Below are 23,797 nucleotides of genomic sequence, written 5' to 3'. Positions count from 1 at the left end.
TGTAGTTTTAAGCTCAACTATGTTGTTTTTTTCCTAAACCTAATTAAGTGGTTTTGTTGCCTAAACCTAAAGTGACGCCAAGGGGTGTGACAAAGCTGACATATGTGACGAGTTAGGATAAGAATGTGTTGAACATAGACATGCTCTCTTGTACATCCGCCAAATTAATACTGTCACTTATGTTTAGCCAACTAAAAGTATTTAGTTAAGGTTAAAGGAATACTTCACTCAAAAAATTACTATTTGTATATCAATTTCTCACACCAGGTTGCCTTGAATGACTCCAAATTGTTTTGAATAGTAAGGTTTTAGATGAAGATGCATGTGTTTGGGAGGTAACACGGGGTGAGTAATTGATAAACAAATGGTACTTTTTTGGGGTGAAGTATTCCTTTAAGGAAAGCCATGGTTTGAATAAACCCACACTGATGGTAGGAGATGAGATGTGAAGCATGGTCTCCCATCTAGGAGTCACATGCTTTGTACGCCATCCACCAACCACCCACTGCACCCTGTTATTTTATTAGATTAGATTAGATTTTGCAGCAGTACTAATGTCATGCTACTTCCACCTTTGACCGCAAGAGGTCCCTTATTAGGAAAACATGCGCGTTTGAACAAATGCTGTTGTTTTTCTGTTGAAGACAAACAGATATATAGTATGGACTTGGGACACAGTGAATAAGCTTATAATACCAGGTTGTTTGAGTTAGCTTTGGATAGCATAGGCATCTCTTCTCATAATGGCTTGTGATAACAGCTTTCTGAGTCAAATCACAATGACACGTACACAGCAGTTATAGTAACAGTATAAAGGAGGTTATACAGGAAAATGCCATGAGCACGTCTGTGTATGTGGAGTTAGTTTCCTGCCCAAAGTCTCGGACAGCATCGCTAGCAGCCTACTAAATGTTTACCGGCACTTGGCCGGTAGCTGGTGTTAACACACACAGACACACACAAAGACGATTAATATGCAGACCTGCAGTAGGTTTGTGTTTGTGAGACTGGTTGTGGGGAAGACCGATGTTATACACGCGCTATGAGAAAATATTACGCCAGGTAAACAGCAAGGGATTTTTGAAAAAATGAAGATAAGAAGAAGCGCTGGGAGGATGAAGTGGCTCAACATATCTTTGTTTTTTTCATCTTTTTTCTTTTCTTGGCACAGTCAGTAGCCCGCGTCAGTGCAATGCAGAAAGCAAGCAGATCCCCCGAGCAGCAACACACAACCAAGCTGAGCGAGAAACACAACACTCACTCGAGATTTTCACAGCTGAGAACATGCTCGCCGCTCGTATCCCTGACGGTTGTAAAATAAATTCTTTAATACGGTGCATGACGAGCCGGCTCTATTGTCTAATTGGCTATTAATGACATCTCTGCCACTGTGGAAGGCTCGGCAGGGCCAGATTTATGTAACACTACTGAATGATAATTCTCAAAGCTCTAGAGAACATGCTAATCCGCTGCATAATTCATCACTGCACAAGCCTGCTTCTTCAGTCAGCTGATCAGTATTCAGAAGGTTTGGCATTAGTTTTTTGGCATTTCAGTGCTGTTGAACTCCAGCTACATTCACAACTCTTATTTATTTTTTTACATTCAGCTACCTTCTTGGTCTCAGTAAAGTTTATGTTATTAAAAGGATGATGCTAAAGCCAAGCTCTCGTCGCCGGTTGTGGTTGCTGCTGCACATCAGTGAAGCATCTTGTTGGAATCTGTCGAGCCTTTTCGTTTCACAGCATAGGGTACAAGTATAACAAAAAAATAACCATTTTCTTGTCTATTAGCACTGATGTACCTGGGGAAAGAGGCAAAGCAGTCAATGGTTACATATCACGTTCTAACTATGGCATAAAAACCCAAACAATCAAGACAAAGTGTCACATACGTAGGCAGCGACGGTAGAAATCAGCATCTGCAGAGCAATAAAATACAGAACACACTTTACGAATATAAGTACAAGCCTTTTTTTTTTTTCTCCAAGCAAACTATAAAATGCAAGCCTAATATGCAGTTCCATTTAGCTTCATCTGCCCTCATGATAATGTAAGTGTGTGTTTATTGAAATTGCTATAGCGCAACACCTTGTTCACATCTTTACGCATTGTCGGGTTGACACAAATTGGATGTAATTTGCAGCAGATTGGTATCCTCTATGTCTCTCTCCGCTCTGTTTCCTAAAAACTGATGGACGCTCGGGACTCAGAATTAGCAAAAACTTCAACTGCTGTTTCACAAAACTTGCAACCACCGTCTCTCCACAATAAATGACCAAACAGAAAATATCTAGATTTGAAACTTTCATGTTGATTGATAGTTTTGTTTAATTATTTAATGGTTTCATGTTTAAGACTCTTCGTTCCGTAGTGCTAATATTAAGCTACTTTTTTTCCCAAAGGAGCTGTAGGCAATGTTGTGGTTTTCACATCCTGTTAAGAACGAGTGTTTTGTTTCTGATGCTCTGGGGAGGTGGAGGAAAGACGATGGCGTGTAAAAAGATAACAAAAAAAACAACGGACAAAGCTGTGAACAAGGCGTAATAACGATGTCTGATAACATCTGATAAAAAGATGCAAGAAACTGCCTCGTCTGAGGAGGAGGTGCTGAGACACAGTGATGTTCGAGAATGAGCTCTTGCCCATTCGCCTACTTCCTGTCAAAAAGCTGACACTTCCTCCCAGCGATGTTGCTGGACTGTTGCCAAAGTCCGACCGAGGCTGCAGTATTCTGCCTCAACTGCAAAATTGTGCTTAGGAGTTTATGTCCCAGAAGTGTTAAGGCTTTTTAAATCTCAATACCAGACATTTTTCTAAGTACTAATGAGCTATACCAATGAGGTTTAACAAGATGAATGATTAGATGTAAGAGCGGTATTAAAGGTTTATATATTCACAAAGAAGCACAGTCAAGTCAATTTGAAAATAAGTAGAGAAATGGTAAAAAGAATTGGCCTGGTATTGGTGTTTTTTGCCCAACTCATACGATATGTTTTAAGTCAGAGAGGAAAGGTTCGCAAAGCACCTAATTATGGTTGATCAAACTCACAAGACATGTCAATTCATGGACAGTAACTCCAAGTCACTTTAGAATGAAGTTCTGATCTTATTAAGACAGCTGCAGATATGTCGCTTTACGCAAAAAAATAAAGAATTGAATCCTTCATTCACATTTTTGGGACTCTTTCTCTAAAAATCGATCTGGAAAAAAGGTGACTTTTCACCATTCAACCCAACCATACTACAATGCTCTGCGAACCTAACCTCCTAACAGAGGCCCCTTGTCTTTCCTGTCATTGGGAGCCAGTAAGGATGAGGGGTTAGCATTAGCGGTAGCTGCAGTTAATGGAGCCACAGGGTAGCCATGGCGAGGAGGAGCGACGGCCCCAAGGTGGAGACCAGGGAGGCGGCCAGGAGCCTGCCGTCGTTCACCAGCCTGAAGGAGATAACCTCCACCTTGAATCCGTCCTCGGTGGCCATGCAGCGGAAGACGCCGTCCCTCAGTGGCGTGTCAACAGCCGGCCCCAGGACGCAGAAGTCCCCGGAGAACAGGCAGGGATACTTCTTGCCACAGTTGTCTTTCTCCCAGCGGTAGGTGGCGTGGAAGGAGCGCACAGGGCAAGGGAGAAAGATGGAGGTGTTGGACTGCACGAATACTTCTCTGGGAGAAGTGCGACGCTGCTTCAGAGCTGTAGGGACAAAGAAATTAATATTTTTTTTTATGGCGAAATTAATCCTTTAATATGCAAATGTTGATTACTTTTGTCATTTGTGTTATTCAGTGAAAACTAAATATTAAGTGAGTAAAGATGATAAAGCTTATTGTGTGAAACTTTATAGTGCTTTTTATGATTCCTTTGCTCCAAGATATCAGTTAAAGATTAAAAACACATTGCTTCTCATTGTCTTTAAGTCTTATTTTCTGGGGAAATAGATCTGAATGTGTCACTGAATCCACAGGCAGGACATGTGGCATCACTGAATCAACTGGAAACAAATGCAATGTTAGAATCAGATCACTTAAGGAGATAGGCGTCCCTACAGGGGGGAGTAATTGTCATGATTAGTCGAGGTTATATCTGGGTTTTGAGGTTTAAAACAGGGCAGGACAAAAAATCTCCCCCTGCGGGTTTTTGGACTCAATTATATGATAATCATCTTTTTAGTGAAGCTGCTCAGAAAGGTTCCTATTTTGGTTTAATTAAGATACACAGAGAGAGTGGGAGAGAGCAGATAAGGGCTCACCAGCAGCTTCCTCACAAACCGAAGAGTTTGAATGGTCCAGATTCTGAACGAGCGTCCTGTTGGAAAATAATAGAGGGGACAAATTAGCAGTATTAAATAGTTTCACAAATGGCTTATGAGCCTCCACATCAACCTACCGTTGCTCGCAAATTAAAACATGCAGAGACAAATCATTCAACAATGTCGGGGGGAAAGGAGTTAGAGGCTTATTACACCACATGATTATTTTTTATATTGTATCTTAAAATTGGAAATGCACAAGGTCTGTTAAATCCAAAGCGATTTGCCAACCAAGTGAAACACAGTGTTAGTTCAGCATGCATTTTTTGGTGATCTTTGTTTTTTCTTTGAACTGCAATTTCTTGATAGTTAAAGCAAGTTTCATCACCTCACGGCCGACGATTGTCAGTCAGAACATGAGGCGGTATTTCTTTAATTGCAGGCTTCTGCTTTATATCTGATTCTGAGAGAGACTGAGAGACAATAGCTCTGCAGCACTGACATCATATCTTATCATACCCAGTGGTGACGTTGTATCCAGGCGGGATGGGGATGCACTTCCTCCTGGCTCTGTCCCAGCCGCAGTACGGATCCCGGGAAAGGATGCACTCCCTGCATGTGTCGCCATAGCGACTGCAGTCAGCCAGCGGCAGTCGCTGGACCTCCATCGCTGTACCGACATAGAGGTGTCCCTAAGGAGGAAAATATGAAATAGACACTGGTATTACTGGAATAAATCAACCAGTGTTGTGCAGTGTATTATTCAAAACTGCTAACTTTTATGACAGTAAAACCCAAAGCGAGGATTTCTATACATATGACATGCTTGGAAGACATTTCATATTTTCTAGAGGCTAGTATAATCCCACATGGAGGGTTAAACAGCCTCACCCAATAAATAAATAGGCAGTTATTTATCATGAGAAACTTTTTACTCAGCAAGAAATGTCAAATGAAATATTTTAAAAATCCACTTAATTTAGTTTAAATTCAAATTAAGCAGAGTAGATTATGTAGCGACTATCTGGCAAGTTTACTGTTAATGAGAGCAATACATTCTGAATAAACGCAAAAAATTATAAATCACATTTCATTTAAATTATGGGGAAACAACTGAAATCACCCCCTAGCACACAGTGTACCATTATTCCTCATACCTTTTGGGAGTCGATGGCCATGTTTAGAACAGGGCCCTCATTGTGAAACAGAGAGTACTGAGATATGATGAAGACTCCCTCACTGGTGTGAAGAACTTTGAGAACTTTGCCTTGGTCTGTGGAAATAAAGAAGAGGACGACATTGTTAATGGAGTGGAGGGATGGATCGCAGGCCTGTAGTCTTCTGAACTCATCTGCAAGTGCACAGATATAGATAAAGACATCCCCGGTGTCATGTAGAATTTTGTGCATTGTGTGTTTTTTTTCCTCAGTTGCAGCCCTTGTTGTGCTATCCAAAGTATTTTATAAATACGTGGATTTGGACTTGGACAGCTTCCATTCTTACGGTACAGTAGGCTGGAGGGCCAAAGGCAAAATGGCAGACTAGAGTTTTAGAGATTTTTTGAACAGGCATTTGTGAAGGTGGAGCTGCGCTGGAAAGAGAAATAGTGTAACAGCACTTATTTAACCTCAACCTTGGATTGAGCCAAAACCATAAAAAAGTACTGAGTACAGTAATACAATAGAAGAAATCTGTTACTCAGGCTGCTCATGGCAAGGCGAGGTTAAAAGGTTGAGCTCTGTAGACCCCTGGGTCAATTTTGGATCAATCAAAGAACTTCAACGCCAAGTTTCTTTCCGGACTGGAACAATGGAGCATTCAATGTCCAAAAACTTTTAGTCTTGCCTTCGGCTGTGATGTTTTCCATCACAGCAGTAGATGAGTGATTTGACATAACAAACTGTTGGAAAACGTGATTTCTCACACTTTTGGATGGACCAGGGACGGCTTGTCAATATACGCTCGTTACATGCATAGTGTCCTTTCAAAATAAACTTAAACCGTTTTCAAAATAAACCGTTTTCACAGGAAGTTAGGTTTAGGCAACACAACCATTTAGTTAGGGTTAGGAAACGGTCGTGGTTGACGTTAATTTCACTGACTAATGACTCACGTGACTCACGGGATAGACGATATCCACTCCTCCCACTTTCCCTAAATGCACTCTCACGCTATTAATACTAGGTCACTTGAAAAGCACGGTTGGGTTTACTTTGGAGTTAGGTGAAAGCCCGGTTTGTCACATACTGTTGCTAAAGGGTGCCTCCATGGGTTGGTTTCGGATGCCAAGGGGCACTGTCCAATTGGCAGCATGGAAGTGAGAACAGGTTGAGATATGAAGTCTGTATTGCAAACCTGGCCAAGCGAGCAACTAACCTGGGGCCCCAGAGCTCCAGGGGCCTCGAAAGCGCCAGACCATGTCAAGTCTGTGCTAGTTTAATAAAAATATGTGTCAGAATACAGTATGCACCACTAGAGCATATCAACTGACATGATGAAAGCCTTAAGGTGAGTCACGCTTTACTGAGGCCGTGTCAAAATCTAGCCTCAAGACCCTCATTATCACAGTTCCGTGCTTACATGTTGCTCAATTCTAAATTGATTAATGTTTAATCAAATTACCACCCAGCGGACCTCGGGGCCAGGTAGTATTCCAGCGGGAAAAAAAAGGTAAAAACAACAGTCAAATGACTGGCAGAATAAACAGTAAATTTACATAATTTTTCATTCAAAGTTTTGCAGAGAAACACAACAGATTTGTCCGAAATTGTTACAATAAAACACCTTCAATAAAGTGACGACACTAAAATTTATGCAGACATAAAAAACTGTACAAGCACACAAAACTCTGTGGACAGGAGACACTGGGAGGCTCGTCAGCTGATTAAGCTCACCTGGCCTCTAACGCTGTATAAAAGCTGCCCCATGGGGCATCATATGTTCACTCTGTCTCTCCCTTCCTTCAGCTAACATCCACCCTGCGTTGCTTTATTTTGGTTTGCACCGTCAACAACTCCATAGCACATTAACCACACATCCATGCTCTGCTTTATTGCTAATCTACACACATCATGGTTGATTTGAGAACCTATGTTTGTTTTTAATTAATCTCTTGCATTGAGTCACTCCTTGTCACATTCCCTGAGCCGGTTTGTGAATATAAACAAGATTTCTCACTAATTGGACATTGTGTGGATAATTTGCTGTGGGAGCATGTCTCCTGCATCAATTCTATTCAGTTTCTGTGGCTGACATAAAGGAGACACCTGCTTCACAAAGGTGTGTGATCAGCGAGGGCAGTAGGTTCTTCACTGCTGATAGAGGGAGGATGGATACTCAGTAATTTCAAATAGGCACACAAATCATTGCAGAGGGACAGCAGCCCATGAACACACACATTTGATTTCCATGTATTTCTTATATCATGCTAATGATTATTAGAAGTTTTTTGAATAATACTTATGGAAGCAGCTCTGAGCCTCTGACAAATTCACAACTCTATTAGCATGAACAGAAAAAATAGTTACCAAACTGCAGTGCCCTTTTATCTTAGCTAATTTGAATATTCATGCAATCACCTGTGCCTACTCTTCTGTTTCTGCGCCTAATACAAGGGAAAAAGGAACAAGTTTGTTGATTTCATCAAGTCTTAGTCTCTAAAAATCTGTATTCACATGCTGTATAGGCAACGGGATAAGATTTAGGTATCGGAAGCGTTCTGGTTTCCGTTTGTAGTCCCAGTAGTATTGACCAATCACGTTCGAGCAGGCTTTGGTTGAATGCAAGTAATCCAACACCTTCTCATCATCAGCATCACTTTTCACTCGCAGTAAACATAACAAAATAACTTATTTAGGATTAGGCAACAGAAAAACGTAGTTAGGTTTTGGATAAAACAACATGGTTGGGCTTAAAACTACTATGTTTTTACCAACCCAATATCATGGCAAATCATGTAACAGACCCGCCTGTCCACCAGAGGACAGCGTGTCAGTGTCATGTTTTGTCTCGCAGAGACATGAATATTCTACGCCCGTATTAATGTACAGTACCAGCAGGGGGCAACAAAGCCATTCATTTAGGATTAGGCAACAAAACCACTTAGTTAGGTTAAGGGAAAAGGTCATGGTTGGGCTTAAAACAAGTATGTTAACTAAGTAAAACACGTACAAAAACAATGTGATGTCAGTACGGAAAACACATGACAAACGTAACTTGCAAAACAAAATACCGATCTCAAACACGGGTCTCCCGGTTGAAAGTCCTGTGTTTGTTGGACCCATCAACCTCCCCACCGGCCCACCATAAGTGATCTTTCTCATTTAATATGCTAGATAACTAGCTCTGAAGTTAGACTTCCATCACAACACAACATGTGACAACCACTAGCATATGTCTACAGTCTACTGTCTAGTATCTACTATCTACTGTCACTATAAAATACTGCACCTTCATGCATGTCTCGGCGACACAAAACGTGATACTGACACACTTTCTTCCGGTGGACAAGCGGGTCTATTACTGTGAGACTGGGCGAAAACGTGACTTGACGTTGTGAACATGGGATACCACGAACAACTGACTGAAGTTAAAGTAAAACGTAACGCACGGGACATGAACAGCGGTCTCGTGGATGAAAGCCTTGTGTTTGTTGCATTGCAGCATTGCAGCGTGTGGAAAAGGAAGTCTTGGCCCGGATATCGGCACACCGGAACCCCAGAAATATAGCCCCTTGACTCTAGAGGCTTATCTGTCATCAGACCGATAGCCGATGGTTACTGGCTGAAGCAATAGCATAGCTGCTTTCAGAACTTGTGCTTGTGTTTGCAAATGAACATAAGGCACCACTTCTGTGTGAATATTTGATCCAACTTTCAAATGAAGTCTGGGGTCTTCTGTTTTCCGAACAAATCGTTTCGAGCAGACTCACAGGCCTGCTGGATTTTGGACAATACTGCTGTCTTGCATGCAGCTTGAGTTTTTTGAAAATGGAGTAATCATTAGTATAGCTCTGAGCCATCACTCTGTTTTGTGCAATAGGCTAATACACTACCAGACAGCTAAGTGCAGCATCACTCTCGCAGGCTGTTCACAGTCTTGTGCTCTGCTCAATATTTTCTTTATTGCTTAGTACCTTTCTGGTGCTGAGAGTGGGGATATTTCATTGGACTGAAAGCCAATGAAAATGTTCTTCTACCCTTACTATTTGCATTCCCTAACTCATTGCCTCCTCCCTCTCTAAATAATGACTTGACAGATTTAAAGGCTCCCTGCAGAAAGACGTTCTAACTTCTGTAGTCTTTTGTCACGCCTAAGAATATTTTACTTCCCCGCTGTGAAAATGTGATTACAGTGATGCCTCTTTATCTTACATCTTCATTTCCTGCGTGCTCCCTGCATGAGGCACTTTCACATTTGTAATTAGACAGGCAGGTTCTTGCTGTCACTTAGACTTCTTTTGTCCTGAAACTGTCTCGTCTCTTTTTCATAAACTTCAAATGTTTTTTTTTTTCTCTCTGTAGTCAAAGATACCATTCCTCATTTTATCCAGTTTATTCTCATATAACTCTTTAATCCTGTCTTCAGCTATTTTCAGCTCTTTTTATCAAAACAGTGTATCAGTACAAAGATAGCAACAAGACATTCTGAGGGGAAAGGGGTGACAATGCTGAACTCCTGCAGCATCTGCTGAGAGAATCAGTTTTTTGGTTTTATTTATCCAGGGAGAGTTTGCTGAGCGCACATATTCTTTTACAGTAAACACCTTCCCTTGTACCTTTTTACATCTATACAGTTGCACACACTTATTAAGCTATATATTCATTTTTCCAGCTGGCCTTATGATTCAAACTCACCTTTTGTTAACAAGGTCTGTTTCCCTTCTCTCCAAGGTGCAACCTCTACACATAAACACTGAATTACAGTCACTCACTTCCCAAACTCATATTTTTCCCACCTTTGATCGGCCTCTCTAGCCTTGAAGCTACTGCCACCTTGAATGTCACAATGTGTGAAAAGAAAATGGCTTCTGATCTCAAACATAAAGTCAACTTGAAACAAGTGTATGGCTCTGACATTTCCTCCATCCCTGAGGGGATCTTTCTGTTGTATCGCCTCCATGTCTGAAAAAGTCCAAGCAGCTTGACTTCTTCTGGTGGTCAATCTGTCACTGAGTTACTGAAGGGAAAGAAATCGTACACTACTGCCTGCTCCTTTGTTCCATTTTTAACAGTCGGCAGCCTCAGAGACTAAGTGAGGTCTACAGCCTGTTATACCTCCTTTGCTGCTCTTTAGGGTCCTGACACAACACACACACATTGAAATTCAGAGGCTGGGTGTAGATTTCGCATTGTGTGCAGCACTGTTGGCTCCAGCTGGCACTTGTCAGCCGTGCCAACAGACTTGCGGCAAATCAGCGATTTCACCCATTTAGGTGAATTTTCTTTTTCTTCTTCCACAAGCCAAACACCACAGAATGAGGCATCAGACGTCAATGCAATTATTAGTTTTATTTGCCTTTCCATGATGTTTTTGTTTGACTATCAACTAGTTATTAATATTATCTCACTAGTAAGACCGGAGGTGACACGAATAGGCAGTAGTGAAAGATTTTGATGCAAATGGTTTTGGTTTGACCATTTAGATGGTTTGATTAGCATTTTTTGCAACTCTTTACTCATGGGTCCACCATTCTCTGTACAGCCTACTATCCTAGGAATGAGGTTCATGTTGGACGGATCTGCATTGCACATTTTAAGCCCAACGTAGAACGTATGATGTAGTGTGTCATTAATGCAGCAAAGAGGAATGTAAGGGTGAAGACTTTGGTGTGGTGGATGGACGTATACCATGGAAGTATGAGGATAACTGGATACAATATTGGAGGCTGGCTCTTGTTCATTCCTAAGAGAGTTGCTCAGTGGCACATGAAGCCGAAATTGCTCAACTGCCGAGTGATAAAATTACCCGGCTCTTCTGCCAATCTTCCGCATCCATGGGGTCCATAGAGAGCCGAAGTCCCGTCCCTTCCAGTGGACCACCATGGGACCATATTTCGGAAAAAAATATTGTTTTGATCCCGTTTGAATTGCGCCATGAATTACACATATGATGTGCATCAATTTCAAACACAATTTTGCAAGTAATATTTTACAACTTTTAGTACCTAATTAAATTAGGGCTATTTAAGTTAAGTGCTCAAAAAACGTAGCCACTGATTTACAGATATTTCTTTTCCAATGTAAGCCCAAAACGTATTTCTGGGCCCAGTGGCATCACATGACAGACCCGGAAGTTGTAACGAAAATTGGCTTCAAAGCATGTCACTCTTCCTGATGGGCTTGATGTATAGCACATCCCACTTTAGCTTCTTTAACCATAACCTTCACCATACTGTTGCCATAACAACGATCTTTCCCTAACCTTGCCCACGTTGTGATGTGCAGATATTGTAAATAGCAATTCTATACAAAATGTAGGCATTGGACGTAAAAAAAAGAATGTCATTGAACATTTTCCAGGGTTTCATTGAATTGTCCAGTGTCAGTGTTCTCTCTGGTGATAGAGTTACTCAGTGTCTCTCCTAGTGACCAAACAGTTACTATAAAAAGGAATCAATTTGTCTCGGACCTTGGATAAGTCTAAACTGCCTTTGGACCAGGTCTTGAACTGCCCCTGACTTGACTTCAATGTTAAACACAGTGCTGTCTCTTCCAGCTGAATCTATGGCTGCACATATCAGCTGGATTTAAGTCACTTCTGACCAAAAGGGACTCCAATGAAACTGAGGACACCCACAGGAAAAGACTTAAAATACCAACCATTAACTGGGACATCAAACCCCATCCCAGGATGTATCAGAGAAAAGACATATCACCACAACCAAGATGCAATGAAATATCAGAGTTCCTCTTGAGTGGTGTCAATCTAAATCAGGTCATAATCATTTCAATAATCAAAGAACTACAACTTTATGTCAGGTTTGACTTCAAATGAACTAAACCACTGCACCACGTTAAGTCTGTTATGGGAAAGTAGTTTTTGCAAAATGCTCACGGTGAATATCATTGTCTGTCGTGTTTTCAAGCTGACATATATTGGAGTAGCTGGTTATTACATGCATAATTCTGCTGAATTATCTGCTGTCTGGTGATCAAGAGACAGAAGAATTAACTGTGTCAAATCCTGCAGCGTTCTGTCAGCCTGCATCTTCCAGTGGGAGTCCCACGAGACTAGTTAGAAAGGGTTTAAAACACAGAGTATACGGTAGCTATTTAGCTAATTAGGACTCTGCATGGCACCGCCCTGTCAGTTTGTTCTAGGTCAACATTTTAAAGTGAATTCCTTTAGCCTCCAAATATCCTCTTCACTTCGCCAGACGACTGTGACTGGAATACACAAAATGCGTGGGGAAATTAGATGAGTAATGTTCTCTACTTTTATAACAGCCGACATCAAGGTGCCCTTGAGCATGGCACCCACAGTCTAGTCATTCTACTTGAGCCTACTGTAAGTGTTGAATGGCTGAGGAGTGTTTGCTGTGATCAGCTGAATATGTAGTGAAAATGATACAAATTTAGAGAAAAAACATGCACAAAAACACAGAGATGCACAAAAGAGTGTTCTTTGTAATTTCGGTGTCTTTTATACTGTGCATGTTTGCACTTACGCACAGGTCTCTCTTGAAAAGGAGTTATTGATCTCAATGAGATTACCTGTTTAAACAAAGGATTATCTATCTATGTTAATCTCACAATTGATTTGTCTCTTGCTTTACAGTTTCAACTTTGTGATCTCTCTAAAGAGGACCTATTATGCTTTTGTGCTTTTCTCTTTCCTTTAGTGTCTTATATAGCTGTTTGTGCATGTAAAAGCTCTGCAAAGTTCCAAAGCCCAAAGTCCACACCAAAGGGAGTTACTCTCCCTCACAGACCCACTGCTCCTGAACTGCCTGAAACGCCTTGCTTGAAGTCCCACCTTTTTCTTCTGTGACATGGTGATGTCACCAAGTAACACATTTTGCCTAGCAGCTAGTTTGGCACGCCCTCAAACAAAGTTAGTTAGAACGGAGCTGAAGTGGAGTCCAAAGAGTTTGGTTCAATTGACCAATCACAACAGTGGGCCAGGTGACCAATCAGAGCAGACTGGGTTTAACCGAGAGGGCGGGCGGGAGCTGAGTGTTTCAGACAAAGGGTGAAAAGAGGTGCTAAAGCACAGCTGATTATGAGAAAAGTAAATAATTTTTGAACATTAAAGTATGTAAACATGTTCTAGTAGAAACCCAAAATACAAGTATGAACCTGAAAATAAGCGTGATAGGTCCTCTTTGAATTAAAGACGAATGAGAAGTATGAGCACCAAAAAATAAAATTAGGTCCAACTCCCGGAGCAGCAACAGGAGCTTGGGCAAATAGAATCAAGAGGATGGACATGATGAAGAAAATGGCTGCTATCATCAGCACACAAACCAAGTAATTATATTTGTTTTAGCTTTTGGATTTATGCATGTGACCAGCTGGTCTGCTTTGGGTTCTCACCACAAACAAATACCAGTGTGGAAGCAGACATCCACCCAACTTTTAAGGTGTACGCGATGTGCCACCACAGTTCATTTAAAGCACACTAAACAGATTAATTGAATTCATGCTTTAATGGTCTTCAACAGAGGGAGCCTCATTGAGGGTGATCTCACCCCCTTTGTAGATATTTATCGTTTGAACACTCTATATTTGCCCTCCAGGCTACCACACTAATATCAGCCATTGCTTTCTCTTGCACAAAGATGAACGGTGCGGTTTGTGTCTCTGAGCTCGTCTTTGTGAAGGATGTTTATTGGAATTTCCATCACCAGGGAAGAGTAATGTCCCAGGGCTTCCCAAAATGCATGTGCTTCGATTTCACTGTCACGGGGCCCAGAGGTGGACCCTGGCTCGCCGCTTCTCCTCCTCTGATTGGTTTACACTGCTCTAATGCAACTATCCATCAGGAAGAGCTGTCTGTCTGTGTGCTCCACTCACTAAAGATTGGATTATGTCAAGGAGGGAGCTTCTCTCCGTCATTTGTAGAGATACAAGGGGCATGTTTGGAATTAATTATGCAGACTGATGAGCGTGACTTGTTACAAGTCCTGTGAATATTAATAGCTGGTGCCCCGACGTGAAGGTGATGCAATATTGAACGGGAGAAAAAAGGAATACGATCAAACCGGAATTCAGAAAAGATCAGAGGAGTCCAAGACGTTCCTTTTCCCGAATCACAAGAGCAGAAATATTCAGGAGTGATGGCCAACAACACATGTTCTTTCACATGACTGCTCTTGAAAATTGAACAAATAGCAGGGAATAATGAGCAAGTATGGAACAGCAGATCTCCAGTGCAACCTGTTCCTCCGGCCTCAGTGCGACTCAAACTGCTCTAGTTTCTTTTTAGGCCACCACAGAGACCCTCGGCTCTTCATAGCTCTCCATCCTCTCCTTCCTATTACTGACACAGTTAGTAAAGCCCACAGCGAGAGGCCATTCTGTCTTTTTTTCACACTACGTTGTTTTTTTGTGAGATATTATTAGAACCAACCCAGAACTGCCTGATGAATGACAAGCACACATCCACTGCAGGAGAAATTGTGCTCGGAAAGATGACACTTGCTCATCTTTTTGGTGAACTTCAGCGTGGTGAGACATTCATGCACGCATGAACATATGACTTGTGATGGTTGCCATAGTAATCTCCCTGAGGCACAAGGCAATTTTGTGAGTAACTGCTATGGGCAACAGCAGCGCCTCAGCATTGCTGCTTTGATCAAATAGAAACAGTCGTGTGAAGGCCAGCAATCGTCTGAATAGATTTTGAACAGAATTGATTTGACTTAGTGTACATTTTCCACACTTTCTATTATTTAGTGCTTAAAGTAAGAATTCAAGCACATCTTTCAGCTGTACATTTTATTGTTTTGCATTAATTAAATATCTGTGATGTTTGTTTTTTTTATAATTTTTTATCTTGCTTGCCCGCAGTGTTGTGCTGCTGAACTGGTAGAACCTTGGATTGTAGGACTCACTTGGGTAAGACTTCATTTTACATGTCCACAAATTGCATAGGGTAATTAGGGGATAATTAGCAAGTAACCTATTTGAAATTTCTTTGGAATTACTACAAAATTACCCCAATATTTACCTTAAAATGTATCGAAAATTACTTTGTTTGGCTGTCTTGACTTGGGACTTGACTCTGGACTTTTATTATTATTATTTTATATCTATTATAAATATTATTTTATTTAATTATTTCCCAATAAGCAGTAATAAATAGCTGGTAATTCATTTAATACATTTCCAGGAAAAGAATACAAAGTTAATTGATAGGATTTATTTCCATGCCTGCTGGTAAATAGATAATTATTATCGAATAACTTTTTTGAAATTTCTTAAAAAACTCCCTGAACCATTACATTAGCTACCAGGTTACATTTGTGTGGACAATAAGTCACACAATGGTGAGATTTGTGCCTCATCAGAAGTGTCTTCTATCAGTTTTGGTTTTCCACCTCCGATGAAGAGCAGCGCACAGTCGCTTCTCAAGCCTAAGAGCCCTATTTCAATGAGTATATGCTATTTTATCATATAATTATTACATAATGTTTATAATAAAGTAATTTGGGGTACTTTGGCAGTAATTCCAAATAAATTTAAAACAGGTTACCTGCTACTTATCACCTAATTACCATGACATTTGTGGACTTGTAAAATGAAGTGTTACCCTCATTTGCCCTGATTTATAAGAACAAAAGCTGAAGTGTATTTCAATTGTTGCTGAGAACAGGATTTCCCCCCATCTCTATTCACTCTTATTGCCATAATAACCATCCAACCAACAGAAACAAAGCAGGTGCAGAGACATGAACGAGATAATAAATATACAAAAAGGTCCTGCTGTACAACCTTAGTCAGGCAATCATATCTTTTCATTTCACCACTTCTGTCCCATTTCCAGCAGCAGCCGGCAGCTGCTTTCAGCAAAAATGCTCTGATAAACCAGCTGTACATGACCTGCTCAGCACCAGAGAGCACGATGACAAAGCGACTTGCTGAGGATGTAAAGCGCCAGATTTTTTTGTTCACACAGACCTTGGGGACCAGTGTTTTTATGTAATATGACTTTGTATATATTTCATGTGATCAAATTATGTGATAAATATTGTGATATGGATGCTTTGCCTAGGTTGAACTGGACTATTCACTGTGAGAGATATTGTGATCTTTTCTACATGATATTATGGCCATTTTCTATGGTTTGTATATGCATACTGTGAAGTTATATAGTGATTTTGTGTGAATTGTGCTAATTATGTGTACACTGACTCCAGTTATAGATGTTGTTCCTCCCTCGTTTTACATCCATGGGCTCATGTGTGTAGATTCCTGTTCCTATACATGTTTGAGGTACATCCTCACTATGTCAGTAGCCAAGAAGTGCCAATAAATTCCACTTAAAGTGAGCTACAGTGTGCAGACCTTCTTCTACATATTTCATGACCATTGTTTTAGACCATTTTTTTGGTGGAGACCAAATCAGAGCAAAAAGAAGACAAAAAAATACAAATATGTCTACTGGATGTGTTATTAGGCTATTGTTTGTTAAGAGATCAGCTGGAGATACTTTTTAAAGCAATAATATATTCTGGCTATATGTCTGTCTGCTTGTTTTGGAGTTCCTCTGCCTGATTAATGTATCTTTAACATGGACCCTTCCAACACCTGAGTTTCAGGTTAGAGTTGTGATTCAGGTAATGATTAGAGTGAGTGAAGGCCGATTTATAGTTGTGCGTTGGCGATCCGATCTCTAAGATCTGTATCAGGGCCGATCAAGGCATTTTTTAACTGATCGGTACATATGGGGCTATAATGAGCCCGATCCTATCCTTCGTTTTATGTCGGCTGTCACATAGGTGTTTTTGCTCACAAAGCTTTCATGCACGCAACGCTGTCCATCTCTCCTCCACTCCACTGAGCTCGGTGTGTAACAGGCAAAAAAAACATAAGTGACAGCAAAACGCAGTATGAGACTGTTATGTACCTAATTGTACACTTCAGCTCAATGTGAGAGCATTTTAGCTGTCATCTATAGTGCACGGTGTTTCGCCGCGGACAGCACAGAAAGACAGAGGTGGAGGGCCGACGACAACCACACTCACGACGCCACTGCAAGTGCAACAAAAGCACCCTGAGCAAAAAGCCAATAAGAGTGATTTATTTTAGACGACGAAATTAAACACTCAGTGGAATACAGGTCATTCGGCTACACCAAAGCAACAAACACTGGAGGAGACTTTTGAAGGGAGAGAGGAATTCCCTCGAGACACCAACGAGGCATAAAAGATTACAGTTTGCACTGTGTAGCTGTATTATCTAGGAAAATAGATGTTCTAGATTGGGACTTGGTATCGGCAGATATTACTAACTAAATATTACTATGACGCTGATTGAGATCGGGTGTAAAAAAGCTTCATCTGGACATCGCTAGCGTTAAGAGGTTACGTATAGCTATAAAGCCTATGCACTTAGCCACCATAGGCTACACTGTAGCTGACGTGCATGGCTCACAAATGTATCTACACTTCAGCGGCTACAGATGCCGCGTGAAGATGACAAGAACTGTGATTGGTCTGCTTTTATTTTCTAATGGCAGTAGAGATTGTTGAAATGAAGCAAGTTGAAAGAGGGTGCTGTTGCTCCATAATAAACACCTGGAGCTTTAACACACACACATATGCATGCACACACACACCTGTTCCGAGGTACAGGACGCTGTAGTGCTCATCGTTGACCGCCAGGACAATGTCCGCCACAGTGTGTGTGATTTGGTCATCTGTTGGCAGGTCGAGTGGAGCCACACCGACAGGCCGGATCACATCTTCAATTTCTGGGTGGTATCTGATCACCCCGAGGTTTTTGATGTCGTTGTGACCTCCCGCTGTTGAGTTTTTGCGGACACACTGAGAGGAGAAGTGACGTAATCGATTCAGAGGCTGGGCTCTGGAGTAAACAAAACGCCCTTGGACAAAGAGCTCGAAATTGCTTCTCTTTTATTAACTCATGCCTTTCAAAAATAGCACTTCAATCTTTTCGCCTCTGAAATAAAGGCTGACTCATGCAATTGCACATTTTTTATCTCAATGCTGTTTTTCTGAGATTAGTGTGACAAAAAACCTTGTCGTTTTTTCTTACCATCCCAGGGCGAGGGCCGATGATTGTACTGCTGTAGCCCTTTAGTTTGGATGTGGAGAAAGCCTGGTCAATATCTTCGATGGAGTAGGCACAGATCACTGTTCTGCCCCTGAACAACAGTAGAGAGAAGAGTAATTACATCCACCATAAAAGCAGGGCGAGTGCTTATGAGGGACATGCAGGGAGACAGCTAGAGTTTCACAGGCCAGTAACGGTAAATATCTATGATCCCTTAGAGCGAACCAATGTCTACTTGCTATCCCTTGTCACCAGTTGAATATGTCCAACATGTGTGACTAGTTAAATTAAATATATTTTCTTTGTTTCCTTATAAAAGAAGGCTCAGAAAGTAATTTAAATTTAACTTGTTTTTAAAACTACTACGAAAAACTTTCATTTTGTGTTGATTTTGGTGGTCCCTGTGGATAGAAGCGTAGTGTGTCTGAGCACCAGAGTCCCTTTAGAAAACCTCGTATTTTACTGCTGCAGGGTCTGACAGTCTACCCCGCACAGTCTGTTTGGTAAACAATTAGAGGCATTTTTAGCAACGCCTTGCCAAAAATGACACCACAACATGTTCTGTACTCATATTATCAGATGTATGACAGCTGATATTACTGAAACATGACTTGAGAACAAATATTCTTATTCTGCTTTATACTGCTTTTACAGTCAAAGAAAATGGAAACTAAACACTGACAAGACACTTTTTTTCAAAATCTGACGTAATGAGAAACTTGAGTCGGTGGGTGTGTATATTGTGTGTCTGCATGTGTGCTGCTGTGTGGGTGGATGAGTGTCAGTTACTGTGTTATTGTTTAGCTTTGTTTTTTTTTCATTGTGCTGTCTGTTTGTTTCATTGCATTGTTTGCATGTTCTGACAGATGAAACAGTTTTTCTGAATTTCAGAATCAATATTGAGCCCTGGGTTATGTTTGCTCTCCTCCATATTATACTGTACAGTGCTTTACAACTAAGGGAATATACTCCTTTGAATTTCTCAATAGTGCAATTATACATCCTCAACTTGTGTCTAATTAGGTTACTGTATTCACATTATGCGTTCTTGTTCTTGAACAACAGTACAACACAAAATCTGCATAAAAAAGGAATTTCAGTGTGAGTGAAACAATTGCAGATTTGCTCATTCAAGAATGATGACTGAAGTGGGTTTTGCTTGACTTTAAATTATCACAAATCTATTGTGTAAAATGTCATTTTAAAAGTATATATACTGTCCAAAGGCAGTAAGTTTGTTTTTTTGTGGGTGACGTTACTGATAGTGGCCATATACATGTCTTATGGCAGTACACAATCAGATTTCATCTTCAGTCACATATTAAAATATTAAAATTAGCCCGAGTCGCTACCAATTTACTTTTGTCACTAACTGTGCTCTAATGTCAATCAATTATCCTGTGAATATATATGCAGCTATTGCAATAAATGTTTGGCTGCCTGGAGTTTTCATCAACACTTTAACAAAAGGATTGCTGCAGGGTCGATGATTTTTTCTTGAACAACCAGGAAGTTAACATCACACTGGGTTCCCATGACAAAAGTCATTTTTCCATTGGATTTTGGATTATTGCAGAAAATAAGTGGCAAACAAACGTTTATGATACTTACACGTTGTGTTCAGGAAGATAATCTCCACAAATGATCACAACTTTTATGATTTTTGAAGAGTGAATGCAATCACCAGAGGTAAAAAGCTAACATCAGGCTATAAACAAACTGCACACGGTAGCATGACTTCACGTCACCACCACTAAGCTGAAGGCAGACTAGGCGTGATGACGTCCCATTTAGCCACTCTTTAGCAACTGCCTTTTTAAGACATGTAAAAGCTTCAAAATTCACGATTGGGATTGTTACTAACGGATCTTATGTCGTAAAACACAATGTTAAAATCTCTCTTAATCTTAAACTCGTAAAAAACTACGTTAAAAACCCATTGACTGAGACGAGGGAACAAGAAGTACTAAAATGCTGATTTCCAGGTTTTTGAACAACTACGATTCCAAAAAGCAAACTAAATGAGATAAAAGAAGGACTTCATTACCCGTAAATCATGTTAAGTCATTGTTAGTAAATTGCCTAAGAATCAAACAGAAGCAAGAAACGAATTATATTTCTCCAGAGTGTCCCTGTAGCGAACAGGGGTAGCTGGCATTGCTGTTCCTTTTATTCTTGTATGTATCTTTGATTTCATCTCCATTTCCAACCCGCCTCCAGACAGGACTTGAATCAAATAACCTCCGTTCTCTGTGTTTTTTCACAGAGACGTATACGAGTATCTTCTGAGAAGCATGATTTCAGCTTCATGCAACACAACAAAGCTTCTTTGTGCTTTCTTTGTTTTACATCACCACATTCCTGAAATAGCATTAAAAACATAAAATGTCCAGTGTAATTTCCCTGAAGCCAATTAAACTGTGGATGTAGTCAAAGTGTTTAAATGTACCAGCTCACCATGCGTTGTTAAACAGGCCATACAGGACTCCGGCCCTTTTGTCCTGAGCTGTTAGCACCACCGCCTGCTTCAAGTTGTTGTACTGCTGCTGTGTGTTTCCTGCACCGCACATCATCCGGGCCTTCATGAAGGTGGTCCATGAGTCTGCCAGCAGGGCTTTGATGCCCCCTTCATCCACCTGGAAATGACATAAAAGGACTGTGACAACAAAGTCATAGTAGGGCAGCCAGGTTGCCAGATTGATTCTGAGTTTTACTTTGTCTCCTGCCAAGATGTGACACTGACCCCTTACCCGGAACTCCAGGAGTCCCTTCCCCCACCTCATAGGAATACCAATATAGGAATACCCTGACATTTTGGGGAAAACAATATGTTGCTTGTTTTCTCTCTGAGCATTCAGTACACAGATTGCTCCAAGATGTGTGTTAAAAAACTTAATCTTAAGCTTAATAGCTTAAATCCTAACGCTAACTAATTAACACGTTAATGCACAAGATGAAACAACACAGTCTCACGGCAGTTTGTGAAATAGTCACAAAATGTAATCTCTTTGATTCGTGTACATAGACATGAATTTCACTTTTTTTTCGTGAAGCTCAGCACAACTTTCTACAACGTATTTTTCGTGCATTTTCCTACAAATGTCCAGCAACACGTGACACACGTGTCAATTTCAGCTCCAGTCTTTTCAAAATAAAACTACTTTGTTTTCATAAAAGATTGCGGTTTGGGTTAGAATAACTCTGGAAGTGTTGTAACTTAATTACGGAAGTTACGTGACAGATAAATCAACTTGAACTTTTAGTTTCCACGGGACACGAACGCCGGTCTCCTGGGCGAAAGTCCTGTGTTTTTTGACCCACCCATCCACCCTGATCTACTCCCTATGTGGTTTGCCGCTCTTTATCCTTCCGGTTCACAATTGCGTGGATAACATACAAATTGATTTTGTGCTGACCATCACGAAAAAAAAGTGACATTTGTGTCTACGTCCACGAATCAATACATTCAATTTCGTGACTATTTCAAGAACTGCTGAGAAACTCCACAAATACCTAAGATAGATCACACAAAACTTTACTTTTCTGTTCTTATCATTTATCTTTTAATGTCTGTGTCTATCTGGGATAAGATTGATTCAGAAGGTAAGTCATGAATCACACAAGGCAGCAGGTGATTGGAATTTGACGGCTGATTGGGAAACACCTGCTTTGACATCACTGATTGGAAAGTGTTAAGAAATGCAACATGCTTGCAAGTTTCTCCTCAGACCCAAAGCAATGCAGCAGCAGCTCTAAATTGTGCAGAACTTTTCCTACAATTTAATATTCTGAGCTGATTTACTAATATAAAACTGGAAACATGTTGCGTTGTATGTTAAGTGGACAGTGTACTACATCACCTTGTGTTGTGCTGCATCTTCACTCTGCACATTCGGGATTTGTTCGAACTCTGAAGTGTTCAAGTTCATTTTATTACCAGTGGTTGTCTTTTGAAACACAGTATTCATACAAAATCTACAGGCCTCTAAAATGATTCAAATGAAACAATCTGACAAGGGTAAAGCACTCTTTGATTGCCTGCTCACAACTCCGATATATGCAATGTGATGGAGAAGTTACAAGAGAAGAAGGAGGTTGGGTGTATGGACCTGGATTTGTCCACTTGTTCCCAAACAAAGTGGGATATTTACCGTGCAGATTCGGCCTATGCGGGCCCTGTAAGGCTCCTCATCCACCCTGGCTGTCTTGTTGAACTCACTGAAGAAGAAGTAGATCTCCTCCTTGTATTTGATTGATGACGGGATTATGGCTGCGCCGGCAAACTGCGGATCTGGTGATGAGATTGAAATGTGTCCATTGAGTCACTTTGTTTCCAATGCACCTTCGAGACTTCTCGTGGGTCATGCAATATAATTTTCTAATGTCTTATTTCATGATTACATCACCTTTTTTTAATGCTAATATTAAACTTGTGATATACTTGTGAGGACATTGTGAGAATCAACAGACTGCTCTTCTTTCTGGTTTGCATTTTAAAGCTGTTAAAAATGTGACCTGAACCATAAACACAGTGACAGTGAATACACCTACATGTTATTTTTTTTTCCCATGGGAATTATAGTGGGTGATTTACAGAGAATACCACCCACCATCTCCATATTCATTAGTCTAAACCTGCATGGTTTCTGCGTGACTTCCCTCCTCCTACTCACTCAGCAGCCAAATGTTCTCCGTCTTCAGGAGTTTCTGGGAGCCAAACGTACGGCGGATCGAGCCGGCGTGACCTGCCACCGACGACATAGCAGAATACAAACTCCCATCTGAGACAGCGAGGAAAAAAAAACAGAGAGAAGAGAGGGTGAACTGAGGGTAAAAAAAGAAAAGGGTACAAGGTTCAGAGCGAGAGGAGGAGGGGGATTGGAGTGACACAGGAGGGGATTGAGTGAAGCTGGAGGAGAGGAGGATACAGAGAGAGAGAGAACATTAAACACAGAGAGGAGGAGTGAAGAGAGGAAAAAGGAGGCTCAGGAGGCCAAAGACGGAATTAAACAACAGAGGAAGACATCAAGGCAGAATAGCTGACTGCACTGATGAGCAGCCCCCAATCACCATATTCTTATAACCCCACTTAGAGCTCCGTCTCCATAGCGATGCAGAGGGGGAGGGGGGCATTTTAAATCGTAACAGTAACATCTTAATTAGGACTGATTGTTATTAGAATGCCGCTCGACTCAAGCAAAGGGGTCGGCTTCAACAATCGATCTCCATCTGGAAGAGCGCCGTCCTGCAGCGATAAACTAACCTCTGACTAATTTCTGAGTGTCTCTACAAACAATCCGTCTGCATTAG

General features: G+C 40.9%; 1 protein-coding gene across 1 annotated transcript in view; it reads right to left on the bottom strand.

Moving 5' to 3' along the window:
• Positions 1-982: 982 nt before the first annotated feature.
• LOC141778672 (semaphorin-7A) overlaps positions 983-23,797 on the bottom strand; it is a 46,883-nt gene continuing 24,068 nt past the window's right edge. The window contains exons 6-14 of the mRNA XM_074653062.1: positions 23,161-23,268; positions 22,639-22,778; positions 20,945-21,123; positions 18,470-18,578; positions 18,030-18,237; positions 5,405-5,520; positions 4,767-4,939; positions 4,248-4,303; positions 983-3,691 (exon numbers count right to left, since the gene is read on the bottom strand). Coding sequence (XP_074509163.1) covers positions 3,345-3,691; positions 4,248-4,303; positions 4,767-4,939; positions 5,405-5,520; positions 18,030-18,237; positions 18,470-18,578; positions 20,945-21,123; positions 22,639-22,778; positions 23,161-23,268 — 1,436 coding nt within the window. The 3' untranslated portion in view covers positions 983-3,344. The remainder of the gene's footprint in view (positions 3,692-4,247; positions 4,304-4,766; positions 4,940-5,404; positions 5,521-18,029; positions 18,238-18,469; positions 18,579-20,944; positions 21,124-22,638; positions 22,779-23,160; positions 23,269-23,797) is intronic.

This window comes from Sebastes fasciatus, chromosome 12 (genome assembly GCF_043250625.1).
Source record: "Sebastes fasciatus isolate fSebFas1 chromosome 12, fSebFas1.pri, whole genome shotgun sequence".
Taxonomy (NCBI): domain Eukaryota; kingdom Metazoa; phylum Chordata; class Actinopteri; order Perciformes; family Sebastidae; genus Sebastes; species Sebastes fasciatus.
The sequence above is the reverse complement of the archived record's forward strand: the minus strand, read 5'-3'. Positions and strand labels throughout refer to the sequence as shown.